Source organism: Gopherus evgoodei, chromosome 15 (assembly GCF_007399415.2).
Source record: "Gopherus evgoodei ecotype Sinaloan lineage chromosome 15, rGopEvg1_v1.p, whole genome shotgun sequence".
NCBI lineage: Eukaryota > Metazoa > Chordata > Testudines > Testudinidae > Gopherus > Gopherus evgoodei.
In genome coordinates, this window is record NC_044336.1 from 16,034,974 (window position 1) to 16,056,637 (window position 21,664).

The following is a 21,664-nucleotide window of genomic DNA, read 5'->3' on the forward strand; positions in this document are numbered from 1 at the left end:
TCGTGGTTCCCCGTTCCTGGCCAATGGGAGCTGCGGGGGGTGGTGGCTAGAGGCAAGGGCAATGCAGGAGCCCTCTGCCCCTCTGCCCAGGAGCCACAGGGAAGTGGTGCTGGCCGCTTCTGAGAGCAGCATAGGGCCCGCAGCACCACAGGGGGCAATCCCATGGGCTGGATCCAAAGTCCTGAAGGGCCGGATCCGGCCCGCAGGAAGTAGTTTGCCCAGCCCCCTCTACACTGAAGTGCTACAGGGGCACAGCTATACCGGTGCTGTTGCAGCCTTTCAAGTGTAGACAAGCCCCCCGTCACTATCTCCAAACATAAGACCTTAACAAGCACCGGGTTGTGTTAGGGCAAAAGGAACTTGCCAAGTGCATGGGCCATGTGACAGTCAGAGGTGCTGAGCTCTTGAGAGAAACATATATGAGGTCACTGTTAAGGGTGCAAGTTTGCTGACGTTGGGTACGTGTTGCGTTTGGTTGTTTAGAAATGGAAGTGGAAGCCTTGAGGGCTCAAGTAGGGAACTCCCAGCCCTACGGGAAATACAGATGTGGGAAGAAATGCCAAAGTCTTTCCTCTTCAGTTTTATTTCCATGTGTTAACAGTTTTGGATGGAGGCGTGTGTGGGGGTGTAAACTTGGCTGCCATTGTTCTTGCTAATTATTTCTAGCTCTGCCATACCCAGAGGGCTCAACAGAGATCAGGGCCCAGTTGTGCTGGGAGCTGTACAAATGCCAAATAAGAGACTTCCCCTGCTGCCAATAGTTTCTAATCTAAATAGAGACAAGAGACATGACAGTTGGGGGTAGAACAAAGCAGAGCTGGTCAGAAAACAGACATTTTCCTTATGAGAAATTACAAAAAAAAAAAAAATTAAAAATCTTTGTTCAAAAATTCATTTGACAATTTTCAGGTTTTCCCACAAGTTTTCATCTTATTAAAAACCAGAATTTTCATTTTGAATCAACTTTTCGATTTGACTTAAAGCATCGTTTCATTTCATTCCCCCCCGACCACAAAAGCAAACAAAAAACACTAAAGGAAGCAATCCATGTCAAAACAAAACTAAAATTTTCATTTCATTTTCAAACATTAATTCAAAATAATATAAAAAAAATCATCCCTAATTTGCCTGCAGGAAAACAAACACATTTCACTGGAATTTTCCCACAAAGTTTTCAGTTTCAATAACACATTGTTCAGCAGTGGGAAAGCTTTCCACACTAAACCTTTCAACCAGATCTAAGAAGGAAGTTAAAAACTTAAGAGGCATGTGGTGCCACTGGATGTGTTCATTTTCTGCAATGCGAGGCTGGGTCACTGGGCAGCAGGAAGCTGGTTACACACCTCCCAGGATCTGCCAAATAAGAGAAGGCTGGGAATGCTTAGGTGATTAATATGAAGGGTTTCATGGTGGAAATCCACACACATTTCAGAAATTCCTTCCAAATGCAGCTTCCATATTCCACCAGGCCCTGTAATAGGTCCTGGTAAAAGGAGCAACAAACAAAAACAGAACATCCCAACCACAGCTATTAAACCACCATGCTCTGAGTAAGACACTTCCGCCTTAGTGTTTCCGAGGGAAGTGAGGTAGGGTAGATAAGAGGAACCTTGCAGTGAAAGAACTAGTTAGAGAGGCTGTTTCATTGCAAACGCCAGCAGGAGAAACCCAGACCCGGGACTTCCCACTAACACAAAGGACAGATTCTCCTGGAGGCTCACCTGGAATCGACGTCCCCCCAGGCAGTGGGGAGAGGCGGAACAATGAGGATTTTCCCCATTCTGGGTTGGATGCTTTTCCCAGGTAAGGCAGCCATGAGCTGCGTATGCACCAGCAAAAACAGGCAGCGTTGTTCCTTCTCGGGCCCCTCGCACATCCACGTGTGTGTTATGGGGAGCGGTTGCTGAGGAGGGATTTCAGGAACGGCCCTTGAGCCTGCAGGAGCCCCCGAGCACCGCTTCCAGAGACTAGGATTTTGTGCCTTTGCGAAAGTAGCTGTCTCTCGGTCGGGACAGGTATCATTTGAACGGCTCCTCCTGGTGCGTGTAGCTGCTTATTCAGTAGGAGCTTTTTCGCAGCGATCCCCTGTTGGTAAAGCTACTGCAGGTTGGTGCTTTACATTTGTAAGTTACCAAAAACGTCCCCGTCCAGAAGCGGACAACGGGACTGTCCCGGAGTCTCTCTCTGAGGCCGTTAAGGGTTTGTGTGAGGTTACATTTGCCTCCACATTGGCCCGTGATGCTCCGTCAGCGGGTTACGGGGTGTCCAGACTTGCAGCAGCCCCTATGATCCTGCAAACATGTTTTCTGCTGTGGGTTATTCTGAGCGCCAGCGACCTGCTGCGCTTCCTGCAGAGCGGATTATTCTCCCTGCCCCAGCTCAGGAACCAGGAGAGGGGAAACTCCCCTGGAGTGTATCTCTCCCCGGGAGTTCGTGATGATGGACCCAGCCTGAAGGAAGGGGACCAGGGATCCCGCTGACCTAGTGTCACATCACGGACTCTGAGAAGAGGGGGGGTGAGCGGAAACCTGGGGGGGGGGAGTGATTGTTTGGGGGTTATTGCCTGGCTGGCCATGAGGCGGGTCCCTCCATCTCCCAGCAGTGCCAGGCCCGTCTTCTCGGGTCACGGGTCAGGGGCTCTGCTGGCGCCACCACATCCCCCGGGGCGTGGGGGCGTTTTGTGTTTGTTCAGACGGAAGCGGCGCCCCGGCTCTCACTGTCTCTGTCCCTCGCAGGCTGCTGGGCGGTGACGGGCCCCGGGGCAGTGCGCGGCCCCGCGGGCGGGTCGGTGGCTGTGCGGTGCTGGTACCGGGCGGGCTATGAGGATTATCCGAAGTTCTGGTGCCGGGAAGGTTTGGTAGGAAATTTTCGCTGTTCCGACGGGCTTCACATCATCGAGACCAATGGGTCGGAGGTGGAGGTGACGCGGGGCAGAGTCTCCATCCGAGACGGTCACACCCAGCGCGTGTTCACCGTGACCGTAGAGAACCTGACACCGGCAGACGCCGGCAGGTACCACTGCGGGGTAGGGAAAACTGGGCCTGATCTCAGGGCCACTGTGGAACTCACCGTCTCCCCAGGTAAATCCCGGCGCAGCTCTTAAAGGTACCGCGGGGGGCTGGACTCGCAGCCAGGCAGGCCGGTGTCCGGCACTCTGGACACACAAAGCCTCTGGGCTCCGCGGGGCTGCATCGCTGGGCACGTGTGTGTGGAGGTGGGGGGGGCACCGGGGTGTCAATCAAGGCGCTGCCCTCGGGAGTCCGGTTTAGATCCCGGCCAGTTTCCTAGCGCCCCATGCTCGCCCCAGGAACACGGTTAGCACTCCTGCACTGGGTTGTGTCCGGGGTGGGGACTGGGAGGGGGGTTTGCAGCGGGGGAAGGGGCTCTGCTTTCACCCTGGGCAGCCGTCATCGTAGACTGTGAGTGTCCATCCCTTCGTCTGGAGCCTGCTGACTCCTGTTTGCTCACTGAGCTCACAGCCGCTGGCTCAGGTTTAAGGGGGAACTTGGATGGGAGACACAGCTTTGGTTCCCGAGGGCGGGGCTGTTAGTGCCCCGTGGGACTCCTCCTGAACCGGGAGAGGACCGGGGCTGGGTATCACTGTTGCGGACAGGATTGGGGACGTTCCAAGTGAATAAAAGACTCACAGTGTGAACCGGTGGAACTCCTTGCCATGAGATGTTGTGATGGTCAACACTATAACAGGGTTTAAAAAAGAACTAGATAAGTTCATGAAGGACAGGTCCATCAATGCCTGTGAGTCAAGATGGGCAGGGATGCAACCCCATATTCTGGATGTCCCTAGCCTCTATTTGCCAGAAGCTGGGAATGTGCAACAGGGAATGGATCACTTGATGATTACCTGTTCTGTTCATTCCCTCTGGGGTGCCTGGCATTGATCACTGTTAGAAGACAGGATACTGGACTAGATGGACCACTGGTCTGACCCGTATGGCTGTTCTTATGCTCTTAGGAGAGGGCTGATGTTTTGTGGAGACCAGCCCCCTACCCACACTATGCCCTACCCCACTGGTTAAGGAGAAATATAAATATTGACCCTGCCCTTTGGTGTGTCCCCCCGTACACAAATCTCACATTCAATAAGAATTTGCATTAGTGGAGTCCAATTCCAGCCCTGAAATCTACATGGATTGACTTGTGATCCTTGATCCTGCCAGGTTGCAACCCCCACTGCAGATGCACAGAGAACAGCAAGGGTGGATGTACTAACTATGTTGCTGGAGTGTTAATTCAGCAAAGCATGGGCTGGCCAGAGGGGAGGAATCTGTGAATAAAATTCTGTGCTCTGCCTCTGGGTGGCACAGCCCGGGGGCGGGGGGGGCAGGGGGGGGCAAAGATGGCTTTAAGTCGCCCTGGCTTCTTCCCAGCTCTGAGCTGTCACGTGCACTAAGTAGAGGTGCGGCTGCTCTAATTTCCCACAACCTGCCCCCATGCACTGCCCGGATACCACTCTGCATCCCCCAGAGGCAAAGAGATTCTATGGCCCTAAGTGACAGAGAGAGACATGCCGCCACCTCCCCAGCCTGGCATACCCCATGCCAGTGTTCTCAGTGGTGGGAGGCAGCATAGGGCCACTTGTTGCAGCCTGATGCAGTTCTTCTGCTGGGGCAATTCTGCCCTGGTGACTGCAGGGCTTTCATGGCCCCTCTACCGCATGGGAGCAGCCTGCAGGGGCCTCAGCAGAGGGGAGAATCCCTCCCCTGTGTCTCTTGAAGCCTAAACCTTGTTTTTAGGAACAAGAATGTTTAGTGCCATTGAGAAACAGCATTTTGTCCCAGGGAATCTGATTGACTGAGTCTGTTTTTACCCACAGCTACTTCTTCCCCACCCCCAACAGAAAGGTCATCATCAGCGACATCATCAGTGACAGTGCAACCAGCTTCTTCCACGTCAAAATCTACTTCCATCTGGACAACTGCTGAGGAAGGGAAATCCAGCTTCTCCGCTAACCAAGACACCACATCCCCTGTGTGAGTACCAGTGCTCCAGCCAGGGCCGCTTAGGGGTGCGTCTACACTGCAGCTGGGGGCAAGCGCCCAGCCTGGGTACACACACTTGTGGTGGTGGGGCTTGCGATAACGTGCTAAAAATAGCTGTGCAGACATTGGAACCTGGGCTCTCAAGCTCACACCTGACCCCTAGGTGTGATGACAGCGCAGACCACAAAGTCTAAGCATGTGCACAGGGCTGCTGAGAAAGCCATGTGGTCACACTGCTGTAACCGTCCCCCTTCCTCATTCTTTTCCCTCCTAACAGTTTGTTCCTCCCACTTCCTACACGACCCCTGAGAGTCTGCCCCTGCCAGCACGTAGGCACATGAGCCATTAGAGTCACATGACTAGTCCCAGGGACATCTACATCCTGGTCTATACGATCTATTCCTGGCAAGGAGAGTCAGCAAAGAGTGCAGCTGAATCAGCGCTGAACAAGCTCCAACAGTAGACAAGCTGCAAGATCTAGAGCCAAAATATTTCAAACTAAGAATTTTAAAAATCGAACGATCTTTTCCCTGTATATTTTGTTCACTCTGTGCATCTTCCAGAACAAAACCGACTGGTCAGTTTCACTTTTGCTTCTAATTAGCTCCACTCCAGCCCATGCACTGACTAGTTTAATCCTGCCGGGTTGGGCTGCCAGGTGCCAGCACTGCAAGTGACATCCTTACTTCTTTACATCGGAATTTAAAACAATGCATGGAAATATCTCTGTTGGTCTTCGATATGATATGACGCTGTCCCTTAAAACACAATAAGATTTCCATCGTCTAATATAAAAAACTCCAAAATCCCTGGCACCAGGAAAAAACCTAAAGGAAACCAAAATGTCTAAGGCCTTCATCATGCAAACCCTTCCACATGCTTGCTTAACTTTAAGCATGTTTATAACATTAAACACTTGCTTAAAATGTTTGTAAGATTGGAGCTGAAAATACCAAAGAATTAACAAAGGTCACCACAAGTTAGTTAAAGCACATATTTATCAGCTGTACCAGAGAGGCTGCTGCTCATTTCTGCTCATCTCTAAGACAAGACTAAAAAAAGGGGCAGAGGAAGTTAGTTAAGTATCTGACTGTGCACATACCCATGCAGCATGTGATAGTGTCCAGATACAATACTGTGCATAAGAAATGAGCCATGTGATGGGGGAAATCACCAGACTAGCGCAGCTTTGGACATCCTTAAACTTGCCCTACCCAGCATCAGCTACACATTAGTGTCAGCTGGGCAGGAGGGGGTGGCTGCGTGTGACCAACCTACCCGAGGGGTCCAGACAAAGCTTCAACCTCAAAGTTACTATGACTTGGGCAGACAACAAAGGGCCAGGTGGGGGTGGAATAATCTAATCTATGAATAAAGGTGCCGTTACAGCTAGGGCAGGTTAAAAATAAAAGTGACATTTATCTCCTCCAGTGCACCAAGCCCTGGCCTGTGTCTCGCTCCCCTACATGCCCAGAGCACAGAGCATGCCTGCTGCATCAGACTCTTTCTACAGACTGCATGATCTCGCTGGCTACTCACATTTGTATTTGATACAGGTGCCAAACTCATTCTATAGGTGACCTGACTTAGATTTAGCCCAGACTAAGATATTAACCTGCTGGACCCCATGGGCCAGGTGCACAACAAACAACTGCTCTTGGCTGAATTAGCAACTGAAGGAAAAAGACCTTCTCTCTTTTTCCAACAGGCCCCAAGACTCAGACATCACTTTCTACATCCTGCTACCATGCATCTTGCTGGTTCTCATTTTGTTTCTGCTCGCTGCTGTGATGTTGGTGAGACTGTCCAAGAAGAGGAAAAAAGGTAAGTGAAATCCTGCATGTGTCCTCTAATGAGTTGTGTTGCTGATCCTTGCTTCCCTCTCTCTTCCCCAAACAGGAAAGTCCAGAACTCCACTAAGTGCAGGGGCTGGAAATAGGGGAGCTGCCGCACCCCTTGGCTGGAAGTGGTTTCCTTCATATACAGGGTTTACAGTTTGGTTCAATGGCTCTCAGCACCCCGACTATACACATTGTTCCAGCGCTTCTGCCACTAAGTGACTTCTCTGCTTATTGCACCCTGCTGAGCTCAACAGAGCATGTCTGAAATGCATGAGACCCTCATGTGCAACGTTGTCCAAAACTGCAAAGAACTCTGGTTATGGTGTTTGTTCTACATGTTGATTGGAGCTGGGCAAAGTTTTACCACCACAACTATTTTTCAGAGAAGAATGCAGACTCAGCAGCACCAAAACGTTTTGCCAAGTCATGTCAAATTGTTTCAGGGGGAAAAAAGCAAAACCTACACATCCAAAAAAATTGTTCTATTTCATTTAAAAAAGTCAAAACTAAACATTTGGGTTTTTCACTTTGAAACAAATTCTTCTTTCAAAAACTGTGTATAAACCAATCAAATATTGAAAATGGTCAAAACCGAAGAAAACATTTCAATTTTATCTAAACAAACATTTCCTTTAACCTGAAAAAAAAAGTAATTTCAATGTTTTGAAGTTGTCAGCTCCCCTCTCTCCGTTATTTGCCCAGCTCTAAAATGCACACATACTCACACTCACACATCACTCATGCTGGGTAGCTGCTTACTCCATCACTGAAATCAGTGGGACTACCTTTGGAGTAAAGGTGCTACCCTAAATCTGACCCTAAACACCAAGGTCTCCTTCCTTTTCACTCACTGTGCCCTCGTCCAGACTAACCTGCGGCATCGGCGGGTTAAAATCGATTGCTCGGGGATCGATATATCGCGTCTAGTCTGGACGCGATATATCGATCCCCGAGCGCGCTTACATCGATTCCGGAACTCCATCAATCCAAACGGAGTTCCGGAATCGACACGGAGAGCCGCGGACATCGATGCGGCGCCGTCCAGACTGGTGAGTACCTCGATTTTAGAAATTCGACTTCAGCTACGTTATTCTCGTAGCTGAAATTGCGTATCTAAAATCGATTTTAATTCCTAGTCTGGATGTGGCCTGTGTCACTACGTAGGAGCCTGGCTTGAGAGCTCAGGTGACCTCTGATCAGTCCAGGATCTGGCAGTGTGTGAATAGTGATGGATCAATTAAGGGTCAGTCCGTTGCACAGGATCAGCTATTACTAAAAACATTACAGCACTCTCCGGTGATTGCCTCAGACAATGGAGTGTAGCTGTTGTAAACTGTGGCGTTTTGGACCATTGCTGTAGAAAAGACCATTTTCATGGGGGAGCTTTTGCTAGCACTGAAGGATCTTTTCAAGTTTGGTTGTATTGATTGGATGGATTTATGCTGACTTGGTTTGGTTCAGTAGGCTAGGTCTACACTGAGTCTAAAGAGAAGCTGGAGTTCGGTTCAGAGGCCTGTATGGTGCAGGTGATGGAAAGTGGTCAGTGATTGGTGCAGTCGGCCGTATCTCAGCACCTAGAGAACAGACTCATTTCCTTTTGGATCAGTGGCTGGGCAGCATGGAGTTAACCTGGACTCAATGTGTGTATCCCCTGAAAAACAGTTACAGATCAGCCCTGCAACTTGGAAACTGCAAACCTATGAAAGCCACAGTTACCCCATTACCTGTTGCTGTAACTTGGCTCTAATTTGATCTCTTTTCTGTCTAATCCAGCGCTTTCAGGAGCATCTGTGCAGAGGGACAAGAAAATCAACCTGTCTAATTTGGTAAGGCAAATCATAATATGTCCTGGTAACATGACCTCTGAAATGCTGTCCTAGGGAGGTGTAATATCACAGGAGTCTGGGAGGGGAGTTTGATGGATTGGGTCACAGAGACCCCCTTGGGACTGCCACCTGATGTGCTGAGACTATCTCTGAGCCAGCTTTCCCTGCCAGCTTAGGACTTCAGCACCCTGTCTTGTTGAGCCAGGCACACTAGCCTGCTGCAAACACAGACCTAGGTCTGAACCCCAACCCTCAAAAGCTGCAGGCTTAACTGAAAACAGCTTAAGAAGTGCTCCTGTCTCCAGCACCGAGCCTCCCAGTTCCCAATGGGGTCCAAACCCCAGTTCCAAGTGAGGTCCAAACCCCAAATAAATCCATTTTATTCTGTATAAAGTTAAGTCAGACTAGCGACCTAGGGCCTGGGACAGCCAACGGGCAGTTGGGTTTCAGTTCCCTATTCTCCTCCTTGCTTCCTGTTCCTCTTTATATAGCTCAGCCACAGGGCAGGGCTTCCTGATTGCACCCAGACTGCTCTGGCTGAAAGGGGTAATACACCCATCCACAGATAATTTAGGGATCTTAGAGACAAGTCCTCAATACACAGCCCAGACAAGTCACTTGGTTAAAAGGGACCCACTGAAGTTCATTAAGCCAGGGTCTGCTCAGATGCAGATACTTGGGCTCCTATTCTAGCTTCTTCCCTCTGATCAATGAAGTTTTCATTTCAGGGGTCAGAAGAGACAGAAGAGGTTTCTTATGTCACTGTGATGATTTCCACCCCCGACCAGCAGCCCATCTATGCCAACGTGGAGCAGCGCCCCAAGACAACACGACCAGCCAAGCCCCCTGAGGAAACCCTGTACAGCACTGTGAAGTAGCCGCCCAAACACTAACTCTGGATATGAGGCAGAGTGGGGATGGGGGCTGCATAGTCCTTATCCAAGCTGCTTGATCCCAACCTGGCAAAATTTGAAGCAACAGGGTTTAGCACCAAATCTGACCTGTTCAAACTCCGGCAGCTATTGTAGGCACAGGATTTACGGACACACTCAGCCTGGAACTGGAGTCTGTGGTTTGTCCAATGGACAGGTGGCCTGATGGAATTAATCAGTTGCTGTTCTCTTGTGAGGAGTGAGTTCAAAGAGCCAACGGCTGAACTTACAGACAATGAAACTCCCCAGGATCTGGTCAACAGGACAGGAGAGAAACCTTGTGTCTGTGTTTGAATTTCATGCACTTGGTGCAAAAAGGGTGCTTAGCAGGACCACGAAGGAAACCTGCCTGCAGGAGGAGTTTCCTCAAGATCAGGAGAGAGGGTGGTTCCCCCTATCACCACCTCCGACGGCAAGTTCACCTGGAAACAGACCCAGGCATCCAAGAGATGGATGAAAATATAATTTATATGTTCACAGGTGTCCTTGTGATTAAATCTATCAGGATCTAGAATCAAATCAGGTCAAGCGCCTACATCCCAGCCTGATTTCATACAGGAACTTAAAATGCACAGAACTGAATTTTGAACTAGCCAGACATAGGGTGATCACCATCTACAAAAAGAAGAGGTGCATGGGGAGGAACATGGGCCTCGGAGCTGTATCTATGCGTTATTGAGGGGGGATGGTATTATTAAGGTTACCTCTCAACACTTCCCATTATAAGACCCTGTTTTAGTTGCTTAGAACTTTGCCAAAACATGAATTTTACAATTTCCATGGCAGGTGTCTACCTCAGAATGATTTTTGTTTTGTTTGTTGTTGTTGTTGTTGTTGTTTAAGTTTCAACCCAACAGTTGAGATATTTCTGAGAACAAGGCCAGGGATAAATATGCTGTGTTGCAATGTTAACAAAAATTCTCTCCACCTTTTCTTTGAGAAGCTCTAGTGCCTCCACACTTTGGAGCCAGGAGTTGAAATCTGGCAGTCGGTGACCCATGTCTCAGAGACGTGCCTGTTGCTGTGAAAATCCAGCCAAATTTGGCCAATTTATAAACCTTTGAAAAATCCAGGTTTGTACATGCTCAGGAAGAATTTCTTCCAGTTGCACAGGCCACCTTAATTCCTGCATCTCTGAACTTTTCACTGCTTGATTTTGCATCCTTAATATTCTTTTAATATATTTTTTGCATGTAATATGTTATGCAAGGAGGGCCTTCTAACCACCGTCTTTCCCTCACCCTGCAGTATGGGTTGATGGTGTGAAAATTGTATTTATTTTTCTTGCAGATTTAAGACTTTCTTCTTGAAAAGGGAATTTGTGATCATCCAGAAACAATGAATTATTATTAATTCTGTTTCACTGGCAACAGTCATTTATACTGCATGAGCAGTGTTAATCAGGCTCCCTACAGAAAGCCCAATGAAGGTGAGAGGGTTGAAAAGTGACTGAGCATTGCTGCACTTCTTAATAAATACGTGGAGCCAGCCATGAATTTCATGCATTGCTGTGAACCATGGGAAACAAAAGGACCCTGGAAACAGAAGGCTTAATAAAAAAGATCTGGCTTGTATTTGAGGTGCTGAGCTAAGATCTAGAGTCAATTCCCACCTCTACCACAGACTTCCTCTGTAACTATGGGCAAGTCACTCACCTCTTCGTGTGTCAATTCCTCATCTGCAAAACAGAAGTAATACTACTGCCCTACTTCACAGGGATTTTGTAAGAGTTAATTAATTAACATCTGTGAAATGCTCACTTACTATAAGGAGTGGGGTTGTAACAGTGTCAGCTCCCATCTCTTGTGAGCACCCCCTTCTGGTCGATGCATGCCAGCAATTACTCAGTTTTTTCTCAGGGCAGCACCTACCTCTCACAGGCAAACTCTTTTTAGTTGGAGGTGAACCTGCTTTTCTTTGGGTTCTGGTGCCTCCCTGGCCACTAGTTGTTCAGCAGGTCTTCAGCAACTCAGCCCTTCCGGGATATACAATCTCTCCTTCTCCCAGTCCTGGTATGGGGAATTAGCACCAAGTCTTCCTCCCAAGAGGCACTGCCTTCTTTAACAGTCTAACAGGGGCCCATCTCAGGCCTGGTCTACACTACGCGTTTAAACCGAATTTAGCAGCATTAAACCGATTTATCCCTGCACCCGTCCACACAACAAGGCCCTTAATATCAATATAAAGGGTTCTTTAAACCGCTTTCTGTACTCCTCCCCGACGAGACGAGTAGCGCTGAAATCGGTATTGCAATGTCGGATTAGGGTTAGTGTGGCTGCAAATCGACGATATTAGCCTCCGGGCGGTATCCCACAGTGCACCATTGTGGCCACTCTGGAAAGCCATCTGAACTCGGATGCACTGGCCAGGTAGACAGGAAAAGCCCTGCAAACTTTTGAATTTCATTTCCTGTTTGGCCAGCGTGGAGAGCTCACCAGCACAGGTGACCACGCAGAGCTCATCAGCACAGGTAACAGTGCAGTCTCCTGAGAATCGAAAAAGAGCTCCAGCATGGACCGCACAGGAGGTACTGGATCTGATCACTATATGGGGAGAGGATTCCGTGCTAACAGAACTCCGTTCCAAAAGACGAAATGAAAAAACATTTGAAAAAATCTCCAAGGCCGTGATGCAGAGAGGCCACATCAGGGACTCAGTACAGTGCCGTGTGAAAGTTAAGGAGCTCAGACGAGCCTACCAGAAAACCAAAGAAGCAAACGGAAGGTCCGGGGCAGGACCGAAAACATGCCGCTTCTATGCTGAGCTGCATGCAATTCTGGGGGGGGGTCCGCCACCAGTTCCCCACCCCTGTCCGTGGATTCCAAGGTGGGGTTGGTAATCTCAGCCATGGCCGAGGATTCTGTGGATGGGGAAGATGAGGAGGAGGAAGAGGAGGATGAGCTTGCAGAGAGCACACAGCACTCCGTTCTCCCCAACAGCCAGGAGCTTTTTCTCACCCAGACGGAATTACCTTCCCAGCCCTCCCAAGCCAGTAGCCCAGACAATGAAGCCATGGAAGCGACCTCTGGTGAGTGTACCTTTGTAAATATAAAACATGGTTTAAAAGCAAGCGTTTTTTAATAATAATTTGCCCTGAAGACGTTGGATGCATTCACAGCCAGTACAGTTACTGGAAAAGTCTGTTAACATGTCTGGGGATGGAGCGGAAATCCTCCAGGGACATCTCCATGAAGCTCTCCTGGAGGTACTCCAAAAGCCTTTGCAGAATGTTTCTGGGCAGGGCAGCCTTATTCTGTCCTCCATGGTAGGATGCTTGACCACGCCATGCATGTAGCAAGTAATCTGGTTTCATTGCATGACAAAGCCTAGCTGCATATGGTCCCAGTGATTGCTGGCATTCTAGCAACATCCGTTCTTTATCTCGCTGTGTTATCCTCAGGAGAGTGATATCGTTCATGGTAACCTAGCTGAAATTCAGGAATTTAAGTAAGGGGACAGACATGGCCATTCTTACTGGGCTGTTTGCCTGTTGCTTAAAAGAAATCCTTCCTTGCAGGTAGCCAAGCAGGGGGTGGGGGGATTGGCGCTGAGCTTTTACGTGTTTGGCTAGCAGGGATCTTTCCTGCTACCAGTCATGCGGTGGGAGGGGGGGTGAAGGGAGCTGTTTAGCAGTGATCTTCCATGATACCAGCCACGCGGTGGGGGGGGGAGAGGTAAAGCGATCCTCCCAGAGAATTGGATGTGGGAGGGAGTGGTTTCTGCTGCTGTATGTTAACAGGAAAGAAGCAGCACTGAATGGGATTTGCTTGGTATTTGGGAAAGGAGAGCACTGTGTATATGAAGGCTGCAGAAGCCGAAAGACAATGTCTTACCATGGACGCATGCAAGCTAAATTCTGCTGCCTAGATCTGCGTCTGTGAGGTCTCTAACACCAGAGCCGCAGGCACTCAATATTAAGATGCAAAATGCAACCTTGTAGTGAAATCACATGTGCTATGTAAAGTGAATAGTGTTGTTCACCGTGAAAGAGTATAAGCATTGTTCTGTAAAATGTATCTTTTTAAATACTTCTCTCCCTTTTTTCCCTCCCTCATGCAGCTGCAATTTTTTCAAGCCTCCCTACTCCATCCTGAAGGCTATCTCAGATAAGGCAGTGGAATAAAAAAGACGCGAGACGAAATGTTCTCGGAAATCATGGAAGTGACCCGCAATGCAAGAGCTCATCTGAATGAGTGGAAGGACGTGGTATCAAATTACAGGAAAGATGCCAGTGAACGTGAGGACAGGAGGGATGCTCGAGATGAGAGGTGGCGGCAGGAAGATCAGAGGAGGCATGACGCAACGCTGGGGCTGCTGCGTGATCAAACTGACATGCTCCAACATCTGGTGAAGCTTCAGGCTCACAGAGTGCCGCTGCAGCCCCCGTATAACCACCCTCACCATGTTCCATATCCTCCTCACCCAGACATGTAAGAACACGTGGGGGAAGGCTTCGTGCATCCGCCCACTCCACGCCCGTGGACAGCCCAACCAAAAGGCTGTCATTATTTTGAAACTTTTTTAGTGGCCTTTTCCTTCCCTCCTATCCTCCTCCCAAACCACTCCTGGGCTACCTTGTCAGTTCTCTCCTTTTTATAATGAATTAATAAAGAATACATGATTTTTAAATGATAGAGACTTTATTTCCTTAGAAAGCAAGCTGTAATTGAAGCAGGAAGGTGGGTTGCTTACAGGAAATGAGTCAATCGGGGGGAGGGAGTTTCATCAAGGGGAAACAAACAGCAGTCAGACCGTACCCTGGCCCGTGATGAAACTCATTTTCAAAGCTTCTCTGATGCGCATCGCTTCCTGGTGTGCTCTTCTAATCGCCCTGGTGTCTGGCTGCGCATAATCAGCGGCCAGGTGATTTGCCTCAGACTCCCACCCTGCCATAAAGGTCTCCCCCTTACTCTCACAGAGATTGTGGAGCACACAGCAAGCAGCAATAACAAAGGGGACATTGGTTTGGCTGAGATCTGAGTGAGTCAGTAATGTGCGCCAGCGCGCCTTTAAACGGCCAAATGCACATTCTACCACCATCCTGCATTTGCTCAGCCTGTAGTTGAACAGCTCCTGACTACTGTCCAGGCTGCCTGTGTATGGCTTCATGAGCCATGGCATCAAGGGTCCCCCAGGATACCTACAGGCATTTCAACATCCCCAACTGTTATTTTCTGGTCTGAGAAGTAATTCCCTTGCTAGAGCCATTTAAACAGAGTAGTGTTCCTGAAGACACGAGTGTCATGAACCCTTCCCAGCCATCCCACGTGGATGTTGGTGAAACGTCCCTTGTGATCCACCAGTGCTTGCAACCATTGAAAAGTACCCCTTGCGGTTTACATACTGGGTGCCCTGGTGCTCCAGTGCCAAGATAGGGATATGGGTTCCATCTATCGCCCCACCACTGTTAGGGAATCCCATTGCAGCAAAGCCATCCACTATGACCTGCACATTTCCCAGATTCACAACCTTTCGTAGCAGCAGCTTAATGATTGCTTTGGCTACTTGCATCACAGCAGCCCCCACAGTAGATTTTCCCACTCCAAATTGATTCCTGACTGACCGGTAGCTGTCTGGGGTTGCAAGCTTCCAGAGGGCTATTGACACTCGCTTCTCAACTGTGAGGGCTGCTTTCATCTTGGTATTCTGGCGTTTCAGGGCAGGGGAAAGCAAGTCACAAAGTTCCATGAAAGTGCTCTTACGCATGCAAAAGTTTCGCAGCCCCTGGAAATCATCCCAAACCTGCAAAACTATGCAGTCCCACCAGTCTGTGCTTGTTTCCTGGGCCCAAAATCAGCATTCAATGGCTAGAACCTGCCCCATTACCAGCAGGCTCTCCAAAGCGCAGGGGCCCGCGGTTTGAGAGAATTCTGTGTCCATGTCCTCATCACTCTCGTCACTGCACTGCCGTAGCTGTCTTCTCCTCGCCTGGTTTAGACTGCACAAGAATGCGCGAGGTGTTTACAACGTCCACGATTGCGGTCTTGATCTGAGCAAGGTCCATGCTTGCTGTGCAATGGCGTTTGCACAGTTCACCCAGGAAAAAAGATGCAAAACGGTTGTCTGCTGCTTTCACGGAGGGAGGGGTGAGGCTGCACCCAGAACCACCCGCGACAATGTTTTTTGCCCCATCAGGCAGTGGGATCTCAACCTAGAATTCCAAGGGGCGGGGGAGACTGCGGGAACTATGGGATAGCTACCCACAGTGCAACGCTCCGGATATCGACACTAGCTTCGGTACATGGACGCACACTGCAGAATTAATGTGCTTAGTGTGGCCGCGTGCACTCAACTTTATACAATCTGTTTCACAAAACCAGTTTATGTAAAATCGGAATAATCCCGTAGTGTAGATGTACCCTCAGTACTCATAGTTGGTGTCCTCACGGAAGCCCTCGCCTAGCCTCAGTCTTCAACCTGGCCTGGCTAAGTTCTGGGCTCAGTTCCCTGAGTCCAGCCTGTCCACAATGATCTGTCCATGGTCCTGCTGCTCTTCCAGGCAACCAGCCCGCCATCTTCAAGCTCTGGGCAACAGACTGCTCTGCCTCTGCTGCTTCCTTTTTTATGGCCCTTGGGGCCTCTGATTGGTTGATCCAGCAGCCCTCTGATTGGCTACTTCTCCACAGCCACTCTAGGCCACCTGGAGGACTTCTCTGCTTTTTTTTGCGGGGGGGGGGCAGGAGGTGGAGGCAGGGCCATGAGGTCTTCAGCAGGGGTCCTCCAGACCTAGCCCATCCCATCACAGGAGTCAATACAAGTATCTAGATAGATATTTGCATGCCATGAGGGATTAAATTAGTTTCATAAACTAAGAACCCCTCAGCAGTGTTAAAGCAAAAATAACTTATCAAGTGCATGAATCATGTGACTGTCAGCAATGCTGATCTCTTGATACAACCTATTTTTTTTTAAAAAGCATATGAGGTCTCTTAAGGTTTTGCATTAGGATACAAGTTTGATACATATCACGTCCTTGGTACCTCTTGGAGATGGAAGTGAAGTGTGTTATTGGCAGTGTTCTAGGCAATGTGAAGGTGGAAAGGAATGCAAAAGACACCATTTTATTTCCATGCTTTAAAGGTTTTGATAGGAGGGGAAGATGTCCTGATGCCATATTACCTGCCACTAAATATAGTTTTTCTTTGCTAATTATCTCTGGTACAGCAGCACTCAGAAGCCCAAATCAAGATCAGAGCCTAGTTGTACTGAAAGTTGTACAAATACAAAATAAGATCCTGTCCCTTCTCCAAAGTGCTTACAATCCAACTACGGATAAGATGTGATAGGTGGACGTAGGACAAAGCAGTGCTGGTCACAGAACAGACATTTGTCCCCATGAAAAATTTCAAACAGACTTGGTTTGAACTTCTCCAATTTTCCCACAGGAAGCTTCAAACTGACTCAGACCAAGAATTTTCATTTTCTATCAACAGTTTGTTCAACTAAAAGTGTCATTTGTTTGGTTTTTTTGAAAAAAAAAAAACCTAATTGAAATGACATTTAAGTAAAAGCAAAACTAAAATTTCTCTTTTCTTTTGAACTGTCCATTCAAAGTAAAAAAATTAATTTTGAATTTTACTGAAGAAACTGAAATCTTTCATTGGAATTTTCCTGTTACAAAACAGGATGTTAACATAACCCACAGCCATCTTGTATACTTAGCCATTACAAGCTGGAAGCGAGGACACCACATAGTCAGGAATAATTTGACCTAGCTATAAGCAGAAAAAAGCTGCTCATTCACTAAGAGTTTTTTCCAGAGTGCACTTGTTGGTAAATTTACTGCAGGTTGGCCCTTTACCTTGGTAAGGTCACCAAAACGTCCTAACCCAGCAGGGGAGAACAGGAAGGTCCTAGAGTCTCTCTGTTTGGCAATGAAGAGTTTGCCCACAGATTTCTTTCTACAATGCTCTATTTTTGTCAGCAGGAGTCTGGGGACATCCAGAAAGGACAGCAGCCTGCAGGCCCATTTTCTGCAATAGCTCTAAGCACCAGTCACCAGAAGAATGGGATGTTCTCTCATTGCAGAGCAGATACTTCTCTCTGGCTCAGTAACTAGGAGTTGGCAGTGTCTCTCTAGTGTCTCTCTAGTGTCTCTCTTCCCTTGAGTTAGTGATGATGGAACCGTCTCCAACCAGCATGAAAAAACGGAACCAGGGATCCCACTTACCCAGTTTCACATCACGGAATCGGAGAGGAGGGGAAGAGTAATGGATGTCTGCTCTCGACTGTGTGGATGGCGGGGGAGGAGGAGTGATTGTCTACTTAGGGTTTTTATTGCCCAACAGGCAAGGATTTGGGTCCCTCCATCTCTCAACATTGCCAAGCTCTTCTCCTCTGGTCACACATGTCAAAGGCTCAGATGTCACCACAACATTCCCCAGGGCATTGAGGGCATTTTGTGTTTGTTTAGAAAGAAGTGATTCCTTGCGTCTCTCACTGTCTCTGGCAGGCTGCTGGACAGTGATAGGTCTCAGGGCAGCACAAGGCCCCGTGGGCAGATCAGTGTCTGTGCTGTGATGGTATGAGAGAGATTAAGAGGATTGTGCAAAATTCTGGTGCAAAGCAGGAATTCTGATCTGTTCCAGCAGCATCAGAAGCAAGACCACAGGGTCAGCAGATGAGGTGAAGCAGGGCAGAGTCTCCATCAGAGACAATCACACCCACTGCACATTCCCTGTGACTATGAAGAACCTGACACTGGGGGACATGGGGACCTACTGGTGTGGGGCCCACCCTCTACTCCAGGTTCTAGCTCAGGGACCCTCTAGTCTAATCAGAAGCCAAGGTCTGTTCCCTCCTGAGCCCTGCTGTCTTTCCCTGAGCTCTCTCCTACCTTCTCCAGGCTAAACTCTCTCCACCCAGGGAGTGACTGACAACTACTTCCCTGCAGTCCCCTTCTCTGGCTTTGTAGAGGCCCTGCCTGTCCCTCACAGGTGATCTTCTCTCAAATTAATTGCCACCAGCCTAAATCTCCCCCAGCCTAGCTGGCTGATGGGGCCCCACCTGTCCTAATTCAGCTCTTGCAGGGCCAATATGGGGAGTATACCACATCACACATCCTGATTAGCTAGGCAGAAAGACAAGAGCATGTCTGGCATAATTGAGTGACCATGTGCAACATTGTCCACAACTGTAAAGATCTCCTGTGATGGTGTTCAGCCTACATCCCTGCAGGAGGGCCAGATTCAGGTACCCTTACTCAACAAGTAGCTCATCATTGATTTCAAAGGGCCTACTTATGGAGGAAGGTGCTACTCAATGTGAGTAAAGGCACCAAACTCTGGTCCTGAATTTGTTGCACTCCTAGAATTTCACTTCCTCTGCACTAAGTGTGTCACTACATAGAAGCATGGCTTGAGAACTTTGGTGAGCCATCTCAGCTCTGATCAGCCTGGGATTAGTTATATATGGATACAGTTGGATCATCTCTGTGTCAGTCAGTCCCATGGGACCAGCCCTTACTCTGCAGTCATTTCCCCAAATATTCCAGCACAGCAACTGTAAGCTGTGGTGCATCAGACCACTCCTGTGCAATCGGACACTACATTTCCTATGAGTGATTTTGCTGACAATTAAGGCTCATTTTGAGTGAGGCTGTTGTGCTGGGTGGCTAGCTTTAGCTGCGGTTCCAAGTCAGGTTCCGTTCAGAAGGCTACATCTGCACTAAGTCGAAGGAGAAGAACAAGATTAGTTTAAAGGGATGTGTCTGGGAGGCAAGGGAAAATCGTCACCGACCAGATTAATAGATGGAGTTTGGGTTGGCATCTAGAGTTGCAGATGAGTCTTACAATTTAGATCTGGGGAGCTATTAAATCAGCAATTGCCTCCTTACCTGTCCCAGGGGCTCTCAGCCCAGCAGCCCACAGGACCTTACATCAGGTGAGAGATGCTGGAGAATTCAGCAGGGAACATTTCCCCATAGCTTTACTGAATTGCATCAGAGCACCCCGCTGATCCATTTCCAACAAGAGAAATTGCAGAATGGAGAAGCTCAGATTCACACAGGGAACAGTTTGGTTATTTGGGTTCCATGGTGACAGTACATGTGAAACAGAACAGCAAGCCACAACAGAGTGCATATGGAGGCTACTGCTGTACACATGTTGGGCGTGTAACTGGTTTCATGCTGTCAGTAACTCACTGATATAGCCCCCACTGTGGCTTATTGCTATTACCAGCCCGCGGGGCTCAGGGAATGTACCTTTCTATTGTAAGAAGCATGCACTAGGAACTGAACACCTTAGGCTCAATGCTCCACTCACCCCAGTGTAAATTCAGGGGGACTCTATTAAGATCAGTGGGCAAGAGTCTCCCCAGCAGTATAATATCTTTGTCCTCCTCCGTCAGAGCAAACCTGCCCCAAAGTCAGCTGAGCTCACTATTGGAAGGTCATCCCAGCACAGGGGAATTGTTAGATGATAAGTGCAAGTTTATATTGAAGTGTTCTTATACAGTGGCCCTGTAACAGCTCTCACCCAGGGGTCTGGTTGGGGAGCATGGCCTAGTAGTCATGACTACAACCCCTGACTGCCAAGGGCATTGTAGGGAGGGAAGCCCAGGCCCTCTCACTCCACTGGGCTCCAACCCAGGGCCCAGGTTACCAGTAGTCTAGCAACCAAAAATTAAGTCTGCCCCCCACAACCTTTTCCCCCTCCTGGTCAGCTTAGTTCCAGGCTTTCCCCTGATGGGGAAAGCCAAACCAAATAAGTAAGAGGGGGTTACCAATATCCAAGGTCCACAGGATACTTCCCTCTTGAGTTGTCTCTGGGGTGGGTCCTCCCTGAGGGAAGGGAGGACCCTTATGCACAGCTATGCCAGAGCCTTTTAGGCTTTGCCCTGCTGGAGCTATGAGCTGCAGACCTGCTTACCTCCAGTTTTGGCACCCAAATAAACTAATTTGCTGTCTTTTAATTCCTCCAGCAGATGGAGCATTTGCTACAGGTGTGGCAGGGCCGGGCTGACTGAGCCCAAAATAATCCCTTAACCCCTTGTTGCCCAGTGTGGGGGTTTTACACCCCATCACAAGCTCTTATGTCAGCTTCCCCCCATGTCATCAGCATTTTTATCCACCTATGAATCACAATGGACTGGACTATCCAAATCTTCCCGTGGCATTTGCCTGAACAAGGCAGCAATTGTGCACACAAATTAGGTACATGCATGGGCAACAGTTGGATGAGTTGTGTAAGCAACTGTAGTATGGCAAGCACAATGCAAGCGCACAATCGTGCCTGCCTTTTCACGTGTGTGCTGCCTGGAGGATTTAACCATCGCTCAGACCCACAGGGGGCAGGGATTTAGGGGTTCTTTGAGGATGGTGAGATTCTAGGGCCACCCTGCTGAGAACTGCTACATGGCTGTGTGACGAACTGGGAAAGTTCTTAATGTTTTCTCTGAGTACTGTGTTGGTGCCTCAGTGTCCCCATGGCAGTTCTTAAGTATCTGGCAGAGCAAAGGGCCAGTGCACCTAAATGCCTGACACTCTGTCTCCTAGCAACTGATGGCCTGGGCCCCTCCTCTGCAAAGGTGCCAGCTGAAGGTGTTGGAGACAAAGGGATCAGGTGACCTCCTGGCCGGGGAAAGGAGCTGAGCAGAGAGGAGGGGCTGGGAGGGGTTGTTAGTCTGGAGCTGGCTGGGGTCAAGGGTGGAGGGCAGACCTGGGGGTCTGGCTCACTGCCCCCCAGAATGGACCCGGCCGAGGGGTCCGGTTCGCTGTATCTACAAGCTCTGTTTTAGACCCTGTTCCTGTCATCGAATAAACCTCTGTTTTACTGGCTGGCTGAGAGTCACGTCTGACTGCGAAGTGGGGGTGCAGAACCCGGTGGCTTCCCCAGGACCCCGTTGGGGGGGACTCGCTGTGGGAAGCGCACGGAGGGGCAGAGGATTCTGAATGCTCCAAGGAGAGACCCAGGAGGTGAAGCTGTGTGAGCTTCTTGTCCTGAACAAGTCTGCTCCAAGGGAGAGGAGGCTCCCCAAAGTCCTGACTGGCTTGGTGGGGAGCAGTTCCAGAGCATCGCCCGGTGACTCCGTGACAGGCTGTATCTTCAATCAGAAGCCCAATC

At 49.0% G+C, this 21,664-nt stretch overlaps 1 protein-coding gene across 1 annotated transcript; it reads left to right on the top strand.

Moving 5' to 3' along the window:
• Positions 1-1,117: 1,117 nt before the first annotated feature.
• Positions 1,118-11,172, top strand: LOC115635431 (CMRF35-like molecule 4). Its single transcript, XM_030534168.1, has 6 exons — positions 1,118-1,803; positions 2,736-3,080; positions 4,835-4,991; positions 6,709-6,824; positions 8,615-8,667; positions 9,396-11,172. Exons 1-6 carry the CDS (start codon positions 1,764-1,766, stop codon positions 9,543-9,545), a joined length of 861 nt encoding a protein of 286 aa, XP_030390028.1. The 5' UTR covers positions 1,118-1,763; the 3' UTR covers positions 9,546-11,172.
• The last annotated feature ends 10,492 nt before the right edge of the window (positions 11,173-21,664 follow it).

Bases quoted from the DNA above. Each gene is read 5' to 3' on its own strand.
- LOC115635431 (XM_030534168.1), top strand. From the start codon at position 1,764: ATGAGGATTTTCCCCATTCTGGGTTGGATGCTTTTCCCAG. The intron at 3,081-4,834 runs GTAAATCCCGGC...TTTTACCCACAG, and splicing joins GGAACTCACCGTCTCCCCAG to CTACTTCTTCCCCACCCCCA. The intron at 6,825-8,614 runs GTAAGTGAAATC...TGTCTAATCCAG, and splicing joins GTCCAAGAAGAGGAAAAAAG to CGCTTTCAGGAGCATCTGTG.